At 42.9% G+C, this 15,200-nt stretch overlaps 1 protein-coding gene across 2 annotated transcripts in view; it reads right to left on the bottom strand.

The window, feature by feature from the left end:
- The window catches only part of LOC128698112 (lysozyme C-like), an 80,743-nt gene that overhangs the window by 41,540 nt on the left and 24,003 nt on the right, over window positions 1–15,200 (bottom strand). Inside the window, exons 2-3 of one of the 2 annotated variants that reach the window (XM_070097654.1) lie at window positions 8,916–9,017; window positions 6,449–6,591 (exon numbers count right to left, since the gene is read on the bottom strand). In XM_070097654.1, the coding sequence (XP_069953755.1) occupies window positions 6,449–6,591; window positions 8,916–8,917 (145 nt within the window). In that variant the 5' untranslated portion in view covers window positions 8,918–9,017. The remainder of the gene's footprint in view (window positions 1–6,448; window positions 6,592–8,915; window positions 9,018–15,200) is intronic. The other variant, XM_053790231.2, reaches the window with a different exon arrangement.

Below are 15,200 nucleotides of genomic sequence, written 5' to 3'. Positions count from 1 at the left end.
CTTCAGGACTTTGCATTTGCCAGGGTTGAATTCGAGAAGCCAGTTGCTGGACCACGTGTCCAGCCTGTCCAGGTCTCTGTGTAGTCCTGCCTGATCCTCATCCGGTTTAATCCTTCTCATTAGTTTCACATCATCTGTGAGCAGGGACACTTCAGTCTATCCCTTCCATCATGTCATTCACATATATCAAAAATAGCACTGGTCCTAGGACTGACCCCTGTGGGACCCCGCTCGTCACAGGCGCCCACTGTGATACCTAATCATATACCATGACTCGTTGTTGCCTCCCTGTCAGGTATTCTCTGATCCACTGCAGTGCCCTTCCTGTTATATGAGCCTGATCCTCTAGCTTCTGCACTAATCTCTTGTGAGGAACTGTGTCGAAGGCCTTCCTGTAGTCCAGGAAAATGCAATCAACCCACCCCTCTCTCTCTTTTGTCTTCTTTTACTTGTCATAGAACTCCAGAAGGTTTGTGACACAGGATTTGCCTATCATGAATCTGTGCTGGTTGTTGTTTATAATCTTGTTCCGTTCCAGGTGCTCCACCACTCTCCTCCTGATAATCTTCTCCATACAGGTCAGAGACATTGGTCTGTAGTTTAGTGCCTTGTTTCTGTCTCCTTTCTTAAAAATGGGGACTACATTTGCCATCTTCCATACCTCAGGTAGTTGCCCAGTTTCAAGGGATTGAAAGATTCCTTGAAACTGAAGATTGTGGTTAGTGACATGCACAGCATCTCTGCTCCTTCTCTAAGGACCAATGGGAAGATGTTGTCCAGACCCCTCACCTTTGAGGTATCGAAGTCACTTAGCAGCTTCTGCACCTCCTTCTCCATTGTTTGCATGTCATCCAACACCTGTTGGTATATTCCCTGTTGGTGTTCCCCTCTGTGTTGTCTTCTCAGAGCCATTCCTGTCTCTATGTAAATACTTCCTTAAATCTCATTGTGAGCTCCTCGCATACCTCGTGATCGTTTCTTGTGAGTTCCCCACCTTCTTTCCTCAGCCTGATCACCTGGTCTTTGACTGTTGTCTTCTTCCTAATGTGGCTTTAGAGCAGTTTCGGGTCAGACTTGACTTTCGATGCTATGTTATTCTCCTACTGTCGCTGGGCTTCCTTTCTTACCTGCGCATTCTCGTTCTTGGCTCTTCATCTAATCTCCTTATTTTCCAGTGTTCTTTGCCTTCTGTACTTTTTCCATTTTCTATTGCACTTGGTTTTTGCCTCCTTACACCGTTGGGTAAACCAGGAGCTCGTTCTGGTCTTCCCATTATTTCTGTTGCCCTTGGGAAAAAACCTTACCTCTGCCTCTTTGCATTTTGTTGTTACGTATTCCATCATTTCGTTTACCGACTTTCCTACCAGTTCTCTGTCCCACTGAACCTCTTGCAGGAAGTTCCTCAAACCTATGTAGTCCCCTTGTTAATAGTCTGGCTTTTCCCATTCAACTCCTGCTACCCTCTCCATTTGTAACTCTACTATGTATTCAAAGCACAGAACCACGTGGTCACTAGCTCGGAGGGGCCTCTCATATGTGATGTCCTCAATGTCTGAACTGCTCAGGGTGAACACAAGGTCCAGTCTTGCTGGTTCATCCTCCCCTCTCTCTCTGGTAGCATCCTTAACATGTTGATGCATGAGGTTTTCCAGTACCACATCCACCATCTTGGCTCTCCATGTTTTGGGACCCCAGTATGGCTCCAGGTTTTCCCAGTAGATCTCCCTGTGATTGAAATCGCCCATAACCAGTAACTTTGCTCTGCCCGAGTGAGCTCTTCTTGCCACCTCAACCAGTGTGTCCACCATTGCTCTGTTACTCTCTTCATATTCCTCTCTTGGCCTCCTGCAGTTCTGTGGTGGATTATGCATCGCTGCAATGACTACCTTGTGCTCCCCAGATTGAAGTGTACCTACTATGTATTCTCTTTCTCCAATCTCGTCCATGCCTCCCATTTTCTCAAATTTTCATTGGTGTTTTACGAGCAGTGGAACCTCTCCTCCCCTTTTGCTCCTTCTATCTTTTCTCAGGATCTGATAACCTGGTGGGAAGATTGCATCTGTTATTGTCTCAGTGAGTTTCATTTCTGTGACTGCTATGATTTCTGGGGATTTCTCAGTGATTCTTTCATGCTACTCCTCATATTTGTTCATTATTCTACCCACATTCGTGCACCAAACCTTCAACTTCTGTTCCAAAACTGTGGTCCTGGGAGGATATTGGGGTTGGGAGAGCAGGAGCCCTGGCGGGGGCCTACGGGGGGTTGTGGTGGGGTCACAGTTCCCATAGAGGGTTGCTGTAGGGTTGGGGTTCGTGGTGTGGGGGTGGGGACAGAAGGATCAGTGTGTGATTGTTGGCTTATATTGTTCAGTTGTCTTGGGGTTGTCATGGTTGGAGTCCTTCTGTGGGTGTTTCTGGGGGGTGTATTTGCCCTTCCACCTGTGTCTGGGTTATTCTGCTTTTCTTTGTCATTTCCTCCCATTCCTCCTTTCGTTTTTGTACTCTCTCTTTCAGTATCCTCCTTTCCTTTTGCGTTCTGTCTTGATCGAGGTACTCATTCTGGAATTCCAGTTTGTCTCTCAGCTGTGCTTTCTCCTGCAGGATCATGGTTCGAGTTGATTCTGCCTTGAAAATTACTTTGAAAGGCTGCTTCCTTCTCCTTGTGAACCACCCAATTCTCCGAAAATTTGCCACCTGGGTCATGTCACTCACGCCTATTGCCTTCATGATACCTTCAATTGCTTTTATTTCCTGTTTTCTTTCTTTGTAGGTTTCCCCTTCAGCTTCCTGGAGCCCATAGACAAAAAATGATCTCTCCCTTTCTTCCTCCCAGTGTGTCTCCCATTGCGTTCTCTGAGTTGTTTTAGTTCCTTCCCTTGGAGTGTTCCTTCCTTCAATCCCTTCCCTAGCTGAGGCCCCATTGCTCATTGGTCTGTCTTTCCTGCTCAGCTGTTCCTGGCCCCTTCAGGAGTCTGGTATTGTCCCTGTATATATCCTAGCTCCTTCAATGTCTCCCAACCTCTCATTTGTTCCTAGTGTGCTTCTTGTCTTTGCCTTGGCCCCCTTGGAGTCTGACAGGACCTTTGCATACAGTATAGCTTCCTTGCTTCCTTCAGTCCCCTTGTCTGTGTCTGATGTAGAAGTTCCTGATGTTATGTCTGTTCTGTTATTTTTTTTCTTTAGGCTGTTTCAGATTACTCAGTTCCTCTTCTAAGCACTGTATCTTGGCTTATGCTACTATGGCATGTTGCTCCCACTTCTGCTCTCTGCAGCTATCATCTCCTCCATCCTCCTTCCAAGCTTTTCTAGCTTCCTTCCCCAGTCTGCCTCCTTTTTTTGGGCTTTGCCTCCCAGTCATCCTTCCCAGCTTCGTCAGCCATACCCCTGGCTCTCGGCCTTGTTTTTTTAACCATTGTGCCACAGAACGAAGTTTATGTATTTTCAGAAAGGGTGTTTGTGTGAGGCTGGGTGTTGTAGATAGGGGGAGGGGTAGGGAGGTACAGCCGGGGGAGGACATGGGGTGGGAGTAGGGGGCAGTATCAAGAAGAGTTTTAGGAGTTACAAGAGGGAATAGGGAGGGAGGAGAAAGGGAGTGTGTGAGAGGTTAGAGGGAGAGAGAGGGGGATGAAGAGACTCTGGAGAGGGGAGGTGGATGTAAGACAAGGATGAGAGAGAGAGAGAGAGAGAGAGAGAGAGAGAGAGAGAGAGAGAGAGAGAGAGAGAGAGGGTGAGAGAGGGAAGATGGATGGAAGGTGAGGATGAGAGAAAGAGGGGGTGAGAGAGAGGGAAGATGGACGGAATGTGAGGATGAGAGAGAGGGAGAGGGAGAAAGGATGAGAGAGAGAGAGAGAGGGAGAGAGAGACGGGGTGAGAGAGAGGGAAAATGGATGGAAGGTGAGGATGAGAGAGAGGGGGTGAGAGAGAGGGAGGATGGATGGAAGGTGAGGATTAGAGAGAGGGAGAGAGAGAGAGAGAGAGGATGAGAGAGAGTAGGAGAGGGAGAGAGAGCATGGGTAAGAGAGAGGGAAGATGGATGGAAGGTGAGGATGAGAGAGAGGGAGAGAGAGAGGGAGGGAGAAAGAGAGAGGATGAGAGAGAGATAGTGATAGGATGGGAGATAGGAGTGAAGGGTGGAGGGAATGAAGGGGATAGAGTGACTGCTTAAACAGGGGTGCCTTAAGGCTGTGTGTGTGTGTGTGTGTGTGTGTGTACTCACCTAGTTGTACTCACCTAGTTGAGGTTGCAGGGGTCGAGTCCAAACTCCTGGCCCCGCCTCTTCACTGGTCGCTACTAGGTCACTCTCCCTGTACCGTGAGCTTTATCATACCTCTGCTTAAAGCTATGTATGGATCCTGCCTCCACTACTTCGCTTACCAAACTATTCCACTTCCTGACTACTCTGTGGCTGAAGAAATACTTCCTGACATCCCTGTGATTCATCTGTGTCTTCAACTTCCAACTATGTCCCCTTGTTACTGTGTCCAATCTCTGGAACATCCTGTCTTTGTCCACCTTGTCAATTCCTCTCAGTATTTTGTATGTCGTTATCATGTCCCCCCTATCTCTCCTGTCCTCCAGTGTCGTCAGGTTGATTTCCCTAAACCTCTCCTCGTAGGACATACCTCTTAGCTCTGGGACTAGTCTTGTTGCAAACCTTTGCACTTTCTCTAGTTTCTTTACATGCTTGGCTAAGTGTGGGTTCCAAACTGGTGCTGCATACTCCAATATGGGCCTAACATGCACAGTGTACAGGGTCCTGAACGATTCCTTATTATGATGTCGGAATGTTGTTCTGAGGTTTGCTAGGCGCCCATATGCTGCAGCAGTTATTTGGTTGATGTGCGCCTCAGGAGATGTGCCTGGTGTTATACTCACCCCAAGATCTTTTTCCTTGAGTGAGGTTTGTAGTCTCTGGCCCCCTAGACTGTACTCCGTCTGCGGTCTTCTTTGCCCTACCCCAATCTTCATGACTTTGCACTTGGTGGGATTGAACTCCAGGAGCCAATTACTGGACCAGGTCTGCAGCCTGTCCAGATCCCTTTGTAGTTCTGCCTGGTCTTCAATCGAATGAATTCTTCTCATCAACTTCACATCATCTGCAAACAGGGACACCTCGAAGTCTATTCCTTCCGTCCTGCCGTTCACAAATACCAGAAACAGCACTGGTCCTAGGACTGACCCCTGTGGGACCCAGCTGGTCACAGGTGCCCACTCTGACACCTAGCCACGTACCATGACTCGCTGCTGTCTTCCTGACAAGTATTCCCTGATCCATTGTAGTGCCTTCCCTGTTATCTCTGCTTGGTCCGCCAGTTTTTGCACTAATATCTTGTGTGGAATTGTGTCAAACGCCTTTTTGCAGTCCAAGAAAATGCAATCCACCCACCCCTCTCTCTCTTGTCTTACTGCTGTCACCATGTCACAGAACTCCAGTAGGTTTGTGACACAGGATTTCCCGTCCCTGAAACCATGTTGGCTGCTGTTGATTAGATCATTCCTTTCTAGGTGTTCCACCACTCTTCTCCTATGTGTGTGAGTGTGTGTGTGTGTGTGTGTGTGTGTGTGTGTGTGTGTGTGTGTGTGTGTGTGTGTGTGTGTGTGTCTGTGTGTGTATTCACCTAGTTGAGGTTGCAGGGGCCGAGTCCTAGCTCCTGGCCCCGCCTCTACACTGGCCGCTACTGGGTCACTCTCCCAGCTGCATGAGCTTTATTATACCTCTTCTTAAAGCTATGTATGGATCCTGCCTCCACTACATCACTTCCCAGACTATGCACTTCCTGACAACTCTGTGACTGAAGAAATACATCCCAGCATCCCTGCGATTCATTTGAGTCTTCAGCTTTCTACTGTGACACCTTGTTGCTGTGTCCCATCTCTGGAACATCCTGTCTCTGTCCAACTTGTCGATTCCCCTTAGAATTGTATATGTCGTTATCATATCCCCCCTATCTCTCCTGTGTGTGTGTGTGTGTGTGTGTGTCGTCCTGAATAAGCCTGACCGGCGAGTTAGGCCCAAAAAAGTAATCAAGTATATTTTGTGCCGATTAAGCAGAGAGAACATTTTCTAATACCATAAACTTTTGGAAAATCAATCTGAACATAACGGAAAAAAAACTTATTGATTTTATCACATATTAAATAAATTTAAGTTTACCTATGATACTGAGTAGAATTCGGCTAGAAAAATTACATTAAGTCAGGTTACGTTAGGTGAGGTTTCTAAGTTGGGTTTGGTTCCAAAATATATTTACGTAATTTTTTATGAAAAAATATCTATCACAATGAAGAAGAAAATCCTGAAAAATTTCAGTATTTAAGATAGTTTGGTCTAAGTGACCAGTTCGGTTTATGTGTCTGTATGTGTGAGTGAGTCAATGTGTGTGTGTGTCTGTGCGTGTCTCCATATACATAATGAAAAAAAAAAAAGACTGAACTTGGGAATCCGTACATTTTTTAATGACATATCTTGGCAAGCGGAATTGCCGCTCCAGCACGCTAGCTAACTCGCACTTTCTGTAGACCTTTCCCGAGGACGTCCCCACCAGGGCCGTCAACACGGCTGTCACCAACAACCAGGAGCACGCCAACATCCTGCGTGTGAGAGAGAGCAAGAGTGTGTGTTAGACTTTGATCACGAGCAAAATAGAGAATAAATTTATTTAGATTTTCCCTCTGATGCGTTAGTTATTAGTTCCACATTTCCACGGTGTGAAAGGCAGTGCAGGAGAACAAGGACATGTAACAGGTCTAGGAACTAGGCCCTAAAAAGGTTAAAATGATTAAATCTAGATATTAATGTACAATCTATATTTTATCTCTTACAAGGTAATTTATGATATTCGCTTTAATTATTTGGTATATTATTTAATATTAATAATGCATAGTGATATATCACATATCACACTATCTCAATATTCCTCAATAAGTTGATAACGCTGGTCTGCATGAACTTTTTTATTGACTCTATGGTATTTTTTTTCGGTGTACATATATATATATATATATATATATATATATATATATATATATATATATATATATATATATATATATATATATATATATATATATATATATATAGTAGGTTGGTAGACAGCAACCACCCAGGGAGGTACTACCGTCCTGCCAAGTGAGTGTAAAACGAAAGTCTGTAATTGTTTTACATGATGGTAGGATTGCTGGTGTCTTTTGTCTGTCTCATAAATATGCAAGATTACAGGCATGTCTTGCTACTTCTACTTACACTTAGGTCACACTACACATACATGTACACGTTTATTTATACACACTCATCTGAGTTTTCTTTGATTTTATCTTAATAGTTCTTGGTCTTATTTTTTTCCTTCTATATCCATGGGGAAGTGTGTTACGTTGGTTTGTCCCTTATTACTTTGATAGTAAGGTTCTCACTACATATTCTAGTGTGGGGTAGCTTTTTACTTAATGGCCTTATCTGTCTAGGGGTAATACTTACATTATGGCTGATCATCCTGAGTGTCTCTGATATCCTTTCACCAGCCCTCTTCACAGGTTATGTAAACTACTACTATAAAAATATAACTGTATTCTCAATAGATATGTACAGAATATACAATTACAGCCTCATGTTTTCAAAACAAAGATCTACACACTCCATAGCTGTTCTCCACATGGTGTATCTTATTAACTTTTGTCCTTCTCTCTTCTTGACATAACCAGTGTTTTGACACACTTTAGTCACCCTGGGTATGGTGGCCACAACTTAAATTATAAAAACTCACCCCTGGAGCACACATAATGCCCCAAAAGGTAGAAAGAAGGACCCAGAGATCCTGCCAGGTTGAAGGTCAGCCATACAGAGAGAGCCTCAGTGAGAGGGAGAGAGAGAAAGACTAGCTAAGCTCCTCCCACCAAAACAAAAGACTGTTGCCAAGCACAATTCTCCAGTTACCACAATTCTACCACCCTTAATTTTACTTTTACAAAAAGAAATACAACTTTATAAACTACATATTTAAATTGTGTTTATGTGTCTATAGTATAACCTATTATATTGAGAAAAATAGGCTTGACCCAGCTGCCTCTCAGTCATAAGGTTGATCAGCCCTTATGACATTTAGAACTGAGTCCCCATCAATTCAATATAATTAGGTATTCCAGAGTAACTGTTACTTATAAATACATGTTGGGTCCTATAGCCCCATAACATCCCCACCTCCAGACGAAGTCTCACAAAAGCTAGCCGTGTCCCTCAGGATACGGCTAGTAAAAAGTATATTGCTTAAGTCTGAAGGCGGTAAACAAGACTACTAGAAATGCTACATTTTTCCCAGCACCATAACTACTCTTCACTTTACTGTTATTTACAACAGATTGCAGAATTTTTTATAGAAAAGCATTTTAACCATGCCCATATACTCAAGGGTGTAACTATTTACAATTTTAGTGACTTTTAAACAATACACATTACAATGCAAAAATTGCACACAATGCCCACTGTGAAAGCCCGCACCAACAGGCCTGTGCCTCTGCTACGGTAATCCAGCAAGCAACTGGTACTCCAGGGTGGCATCTTCCTGATCACGTGACGAGAGTAGAGCCAAACCCAGAGCAGTCAAGTGTACACCAGGCAGGAAACTTCACAAAACATGTCACGGTGTCTCTCACTTGGTGGCCAAACCAAACAGTGAGACTTCCAGTCAACACTCACGATCCTTAACATGGTCAAGCACTCAAGCCCATCTTCCGAGGTCCCACTCCACACAGATCCTCCAAACTTATGAAGAGGAGGCTGTCGTAGAACATGGAGGGGTCCAAGGGACCACAAAGGCAAATCGTCGGGCCGTTTTGTATATAGAGCACACCAAGACACAACATCACATACCTTCCTGAACGTCTCATGTTACCGAAGGTTGTCAACCACTGCCTCAACTCACATTTACGTACACCCTGACCCTCGTCACACTTTTGGCTCCGACTCGACTCCTTCACAGTCAGATGGCTGGTAGGGAGTACTCAGGCTCGCCGAGAGTCCACCACTGCAAAAACAACAAGGTCAGCACATAACAAACACTATGTACAAAGTACGCACCATGCATCTACATGAAACATCTAGAGAGAGCATCAGCAACCACATTCTCTGAGCCTTTTATATATTTGACTTCCAAATTAAAAGGCTGTAGGAACAAAGCCCATTTTAAGAGTCTGATTTTAGTCACTATACACAGGAACAGGATGAAGAGATCCTGAGACATGTACAAATGCTGAATAGCCAGCACCAAAATGAAAATTTTCTTTCCTGTGGTAAAATGTTGACATTTAAACTTTGAAGGTTGTTCATAGATAGTAACAGTTCTGCAACCTCTCGCAGTGCAACAACAAACACCAAAGACATCTCTTTGCACCCAGGTTGGATACATCAAGTTTACACAAATACCATCACATTCCATCTCACACACAAATTTTAAGCACACAATGAACACAATTTGCATTATACACATTAAAATGGTACTGGAACACAGGCCATGGAAATCACATCTTCCTGCCCTATATTTTAGTTTATTTAAAATGTTTGCATCTCTTAGTGCATAAGTATCAATCTTTCTAATCCGTAAACCTTAGTTGTTAAATGTACTTTGTGGTAGTCAGTGTTTATGCCCAAGGTGCCATCTAATTTGGCAACATGAAGCATGGGAATGCCCACCGACTCTCACTAAGCACTACAAACTGGTGTTGGAAGAATTTCACTTCTTCCTCCATCTCCAATTTTTCATACAGATTTTTCCCACACAAAAATTGTTGAATTGGCTCAGCTTCCTTAACAATTTCTTCACGGAGTTTCAACTTTTTCCCATTACTGACATTCCAAACTTTTATAAAGTTCCAAGGTGGCTGAGCCAACTCTCCAACATTTTTCTCATTAAAACCAAGCATGCATTTCCCAAAATCTTTTAAACACATGTTATTTCTTAAATACACTTTTGGTATTTCATACAGATTATTGTTTTGCAGCCCTTTACATTCCATTAAAACATTGGTCTCTCTGAATTTTTGACATAACTTCAAACCCTTTAACCTGTTACTGTGTACACTATACTCATTCTTTTCTTGCTTGGGGGTGTGGGTTTTATATCTAACCCCTGGGAACTTCCCCCACAACATGTTCAGCTCACAGCAACATGCCATACAGATTTTCACATGAATTGGCTCCAGTATCAGCACTTCCTCTCCAGCCTCCAGATTATCATGGTCCACATTATGGTCCCACATCATCATCCTGGTCTGGTTGATGAGCACGTTCACTGGTACCATCCACCTCATACGAGCCAAACAGTGTCTGAAACTGAGAAAAAGCTCCGAGGGGGGAGCATCACCATCCTCCCCAAGCCAATAGCTCAGAGATTCCAGAGTGCTTCCCCACTCAGCAAATACAAAGAAAGGGATCCTCTCATCCCAGTTGTTAGTATTGTCTATACCATAGGCTTGCATCAATGTCTTGAGGGTTTGATGTAATTTCTCTATTTCCCCTTGAGATGGAGAGTGATACACAGTTGAACACTGAGGCTCTACTTTTAGTCCCTTCAAAACATTTCTAAAAGACTTTGAGGTAAAGTTAGGCCCTTGATCTGTTTGTGCTGCTTGAGGAAAACCAACATGAAAAAAGAACCTCATCAAAACCCTTAAGACTACATGAGCAGTTATCTTATGCAGAGGGACTGCTTCCAGGTACCTGGTAGTGGAGCAAATATTTGTGAGTAAATAATCATTTCCCAGTTTGGTCCTTGGGAATGGACCAAGTACATCTACTACCAGCTTGCTGAAGGGTTCACCTGGTGCTGAAATAGACTGAAGGGGAACAGGTTTAATACTTCGACTAGGTTTCCCTATAATTTGAAAGACATGATAGGTCTCAATATGCTCTCTGACAGTCTCCCACAGCTGAGACCAGAAGAAATGCCTGGAAACCTTGGACATCACCACCTGGGGACAAAACCCTTGTTCTCCTTCCATCGATACTGCAAACAGAGGTGAATTCTTTGTAAGAGTTTCCTCCCTGAAATGAAAACACTTATTTAACTGTAAAATCTCTTCCTCAGCAACAGCGACATTTTCCTGCACAGAAATTAATTGCACCCTAGCAGGTGCAGCCTCTCTCACACTATTTAACTGATCCATTCTCCAATCATGCTCAGCTCTGGCTGGAACATCCTTTTCTTCAGTTGACTGCAGTTCAACATCAGAAAGCAGAGTTACCAAACTTAAGCCCTCACCATCCTCATGAGAAATATCATGAAGACTGTTGGTAGCATGATCATGAGCCATACTTCTCATGGTGGAACCATCAGGGAGAAGGTCTGGCAGGGTTTTCCTAGCCATTTCCTCCCAACATTTGGGATTTGGTTTCCCCCAAACTAGTTGTTCCTCACTGTCTAACAGGCCCATAACATTATTCCCTAATAAGAGGTCGACCCCTTCGAAGGGAATTTCATCTGAGATACCTACAGGGAGATAGCCAACTTGGTATGTAGATTCTACCCATAATTTGTGTACCGGTGTCCTTATGGTTGAACCCGTAATACCCTTCAACAATATATCTACCCCAGTATAGGTATCCTTAGACACTGGTAGCACTCCAGCACGTAGCAAAGAGTAGGTGCTACATCCATCTCTCAAGGACAATATGTTCTCAACTCTGCCTACATCCTTTTGCAAACCAACTGTGGACCTACTAGAAAATATACACATCCTGGGGTCTAGATCCAAAGGTTCCTCCTCACCTTGCCTTGAAGACCTAATGCAGGCAACTGGATGTATCTCTGCAGTTAGAGTCCTCTGGGGTGGTTCCTCCCTTTCCTGATCTCGCCGCCTTGACCAGCAAAACTTTTGTGTGTGTCCAGTTTTGTTACAGTAGTAACAGATAAAACTCTTAAAGGTATTTTTACCATTTGGTGTAGGACTGGTACTGTTTACTCGAGGACCCGAAACATTATCTGATTGTCTAGGTAAACTTTGAACTCCAGCTGACTTACCTTTTCCTTCTATTTTAAAGGGCACCTCAGCCTTCAATTGTCCCTGAAAATTCTTGTCCCACTTACCTTTATGACCATAGGACTTGGAGTAAGGTTTAGAATGAGTGGGGAAATTTTCAGAAGCAGCATGACTGTTTTTACTTACCAGTTCCCTGCGAGCCAAGAATCGGTCACCTAGATCCAGTGCTTCTGAAAGATTATCTGGGTTTTTGTCCTCCAAATATTCTCTGAGGTCAACAGGGATTGTATTGTACAATTCCTCATGAACCATCAGATCTACTAATTTGTTATAGTCTTTATTAACTCCTTTAGAACAAACCCATTTCTTAAAAAGGAACAGTTTCTCATTCCCAAACTCAGTTAAGGTCTGCCCATCCTGAAATTTTTGATTCCTGAACTTTTGTCTATATTTCTCAGGTATCATTTGGTATGCAAGCAATACTTCCTCTTTAATCTTATCATAATCAGAAAAATCTTGCCCCTCCAGAGTCTCTACTCTCTGGAATCCTTTACCCACAAGTTGTGTGCGAACTAGGGTAGCCCACTTCTGCTTGGGCCATCCTTGCTCCAAAGCAGTCTTCTCAAAAAAAGAAAAATATCTATCTGGGTCACTCTCTGTAAACTTAGGGACAAAATTTGCAGCTTTAGTTATGTTAAAGTACTATTCAGGCTCTTGTTCAGAACCTCCTAATCTTGACGTTCTTCCTCCTTAGCTTTCATTAATTTAATTTCAGCCTCTAGTACTGCTAATTTAAGTCTCATTCTCTCCATTTCCATATCACCTGGAGTAGGTGATTCCTCATGTTCACTGTTAACAGGCATGTTTACTGATGAATTATTACCTTCTTCCCTGAAGCCTAAAAAATCTGAAGACTCGTCTTCTGACATAGTTTTTATCTTTAAACACTTGCTTCCCTCTTACAGTATCAGTGGACAAAGTTTTCCCACAGGCACATAAAATAACACAAATTGAATGTAAACTATGCACATAGCACTTACCATAACCACAACAAAAATGTGTTACTCAACCTTTCCCCCACCTTAGGAGAAAAACAACCTGTAAACTAATATATGAAAACAACACTTCCACTGACCCACCTTGGTAAATCTTCTACCAGAAACATGCAACTGTTGTTACCCCATACCAGCACATATAGTTCAAAGAATGTTTTGAGTTATTTTAGCAGTCAAATAACTCTCCCGGTCAAGCTTCCATGTTATGTTGGTTTGTCCTTTATTGCTTTGATAGTAAGGTTCTCACTACATATTCTAGTGTGGGGTAGCTTTTTACTTAATGGCCTTATCTGTCTAGGGGTAATACTTACATTATGGCTGATCATCCTGAGTGTCTCTGATATCCTTTCACCAGCCATCTTCACAGGTTATGTAAACTACTACTATAAAAATATGACTGTATTCTCAATAGATATGTACAGAATATACAATTACAGCCTCACGTTTTCAAAACAAAGATCTACACACTCCATAGCTGTTCTCCACATGGTGTATTCCAACAACTTTTGTCCTTCTCTCTTCTTGACATAACTCTGGGCTAACCAGTGTTTTGACACACTTTAGTCACCCTGGGTATGGTGGCCACAACTTAAATTATAAAAACTCACCCCTGGAGCACACATAATGTCCCAAAAGGTAGAAAGAAGGACCCAGAGATCCTGCCAGGTTGAAGGTCAGCCATAGAGAGAGAGCCTCAGTGAGAGGGAGAGAGAGAAAGACTAGCTAAGCTCCTCCCACCAAAACAAAAGACTGTTGCCAAGCACAATTCTCCTGTTACCACAATTCTACCACCCTTAATTTTACTTTTACAAAAAGAAATACAACTTTATAAACTACATATTTAAATTGTGTGTTTATGTGTCTATAGTATAACCTATTATATTGAGAAAAATAGGCTTGACCCAGCTGCCTCTCAGTCATAAGGTTGATCAGCCCTTATGACATTTAGAACTGAGTCCCCATCAATTCAATATAATTAGGTATTCCAGAGTAACTGTTACTTATAAATACATGTTGGGTCCTATAGCCCCATAACAAAGTGGAATAAGAATCTTTCCTCCGTAAGTCATGCGTGTTGTAAAAGTCAACTAAAATGCCGGGAACAATGAGCTAGTAACCCCTTTTCCTGTAAAGATTACTAAAAAGAATAAGAAGAAGAAAATTGTCAAAGTGGGAAGTCTGAATGTGCGTGGATGTTGTGCAAATGATAAGAAAGAGATGATTGTGGATGTTATGAATGAGAAGACACTGGATGTCCTGGCTTTAAGTGAAACAAAGCTGAAGGGGGTGGGAGAGTTTCAATGGAGAGGAATAAATGGGATTAGGTCAGGTGTTTCAAATAGAGTTAGAGCTAAAGAAGGAGTAGCAATAATGTTGAAGGATAAGCTATGGCAGGAAAAGAGGGACTACAAATGTATAAATTCAAGGATTATGTGGAGTAAAATAAAGATTGGATGTGAAAAGTGGGTTATAGTAAGCGTGTATGCACCTGGAGAAGAGAGAAGTGTAGAGGAGAGAGAGAGATTCTGGGAAATGTTGAGTGAATGCGTGGGGAGTTTTGAATCAAGTGTGAGAGTAATGGTGGTTGGGGATTTCAATGCTAAAGTGGGTAAAAATGTTATGGAGGGAGTAGTAGGTAAATTTGGGGTGCCAGGGGTAAATGTAAATGGGGAGCCTTTAATTGAGCTATGTGTAGAAAGAAACTTGGTAATAAGTAATACATATTTTATGAAAAAGAGGATAAATAAATATACAAGGTATGATGTAGCACGTAATGAGAGTAGTTTGTTAGATTATGCATTGGTGGATAAAAGGTTGATGGGTAGGCTCCAGGATGTACATGTTTATAGAGGGGCAACTGATATATCGGATCATTATTTAGTTGCAGCTACAGTTAGAGTATGAGGTAGATGGGAAAAGAGGAAGGTGGCAACAACAAGTAAGAGGGAGGTGAAAGTGTATAAACTAAGGGAGGAGGAAGTTCGGGCGAGATATAAGCGACTATTGGCAGAAAGGTGGGCTATTGCAAAGATGAGCAGTGGGGGGGGGGGGTTGAAGAGGGTGGGAATCGTTTTAAAAAGGCAGTATTAGAATGTGGGGCAGAAGTTTGTGGTTATAGGAGGGTGGGGGCAGGAGGAAAGAGGAGTGATTGGTGGAATGATGAAGTAAAGGGTGTGA

This window comes from Cherax quadricarinatus, chromosome 58, assembly GCF_038502225.1.
Source record: "Cherax quadricarinatus isolate ZL_2023a chromosome 58, ASM3850222v1, whole genome shotgun sequence".
Classification (NCBI taxonomy): Eukaryota; Metazoa; Arthropoda; class Malacostraca; order Decapoda; family Parastacidae; genus Cherax; species Cherax quadricarinatus.
This window is presented reverse-complemented; position numbering and strand designations above follow the sequence as displayed.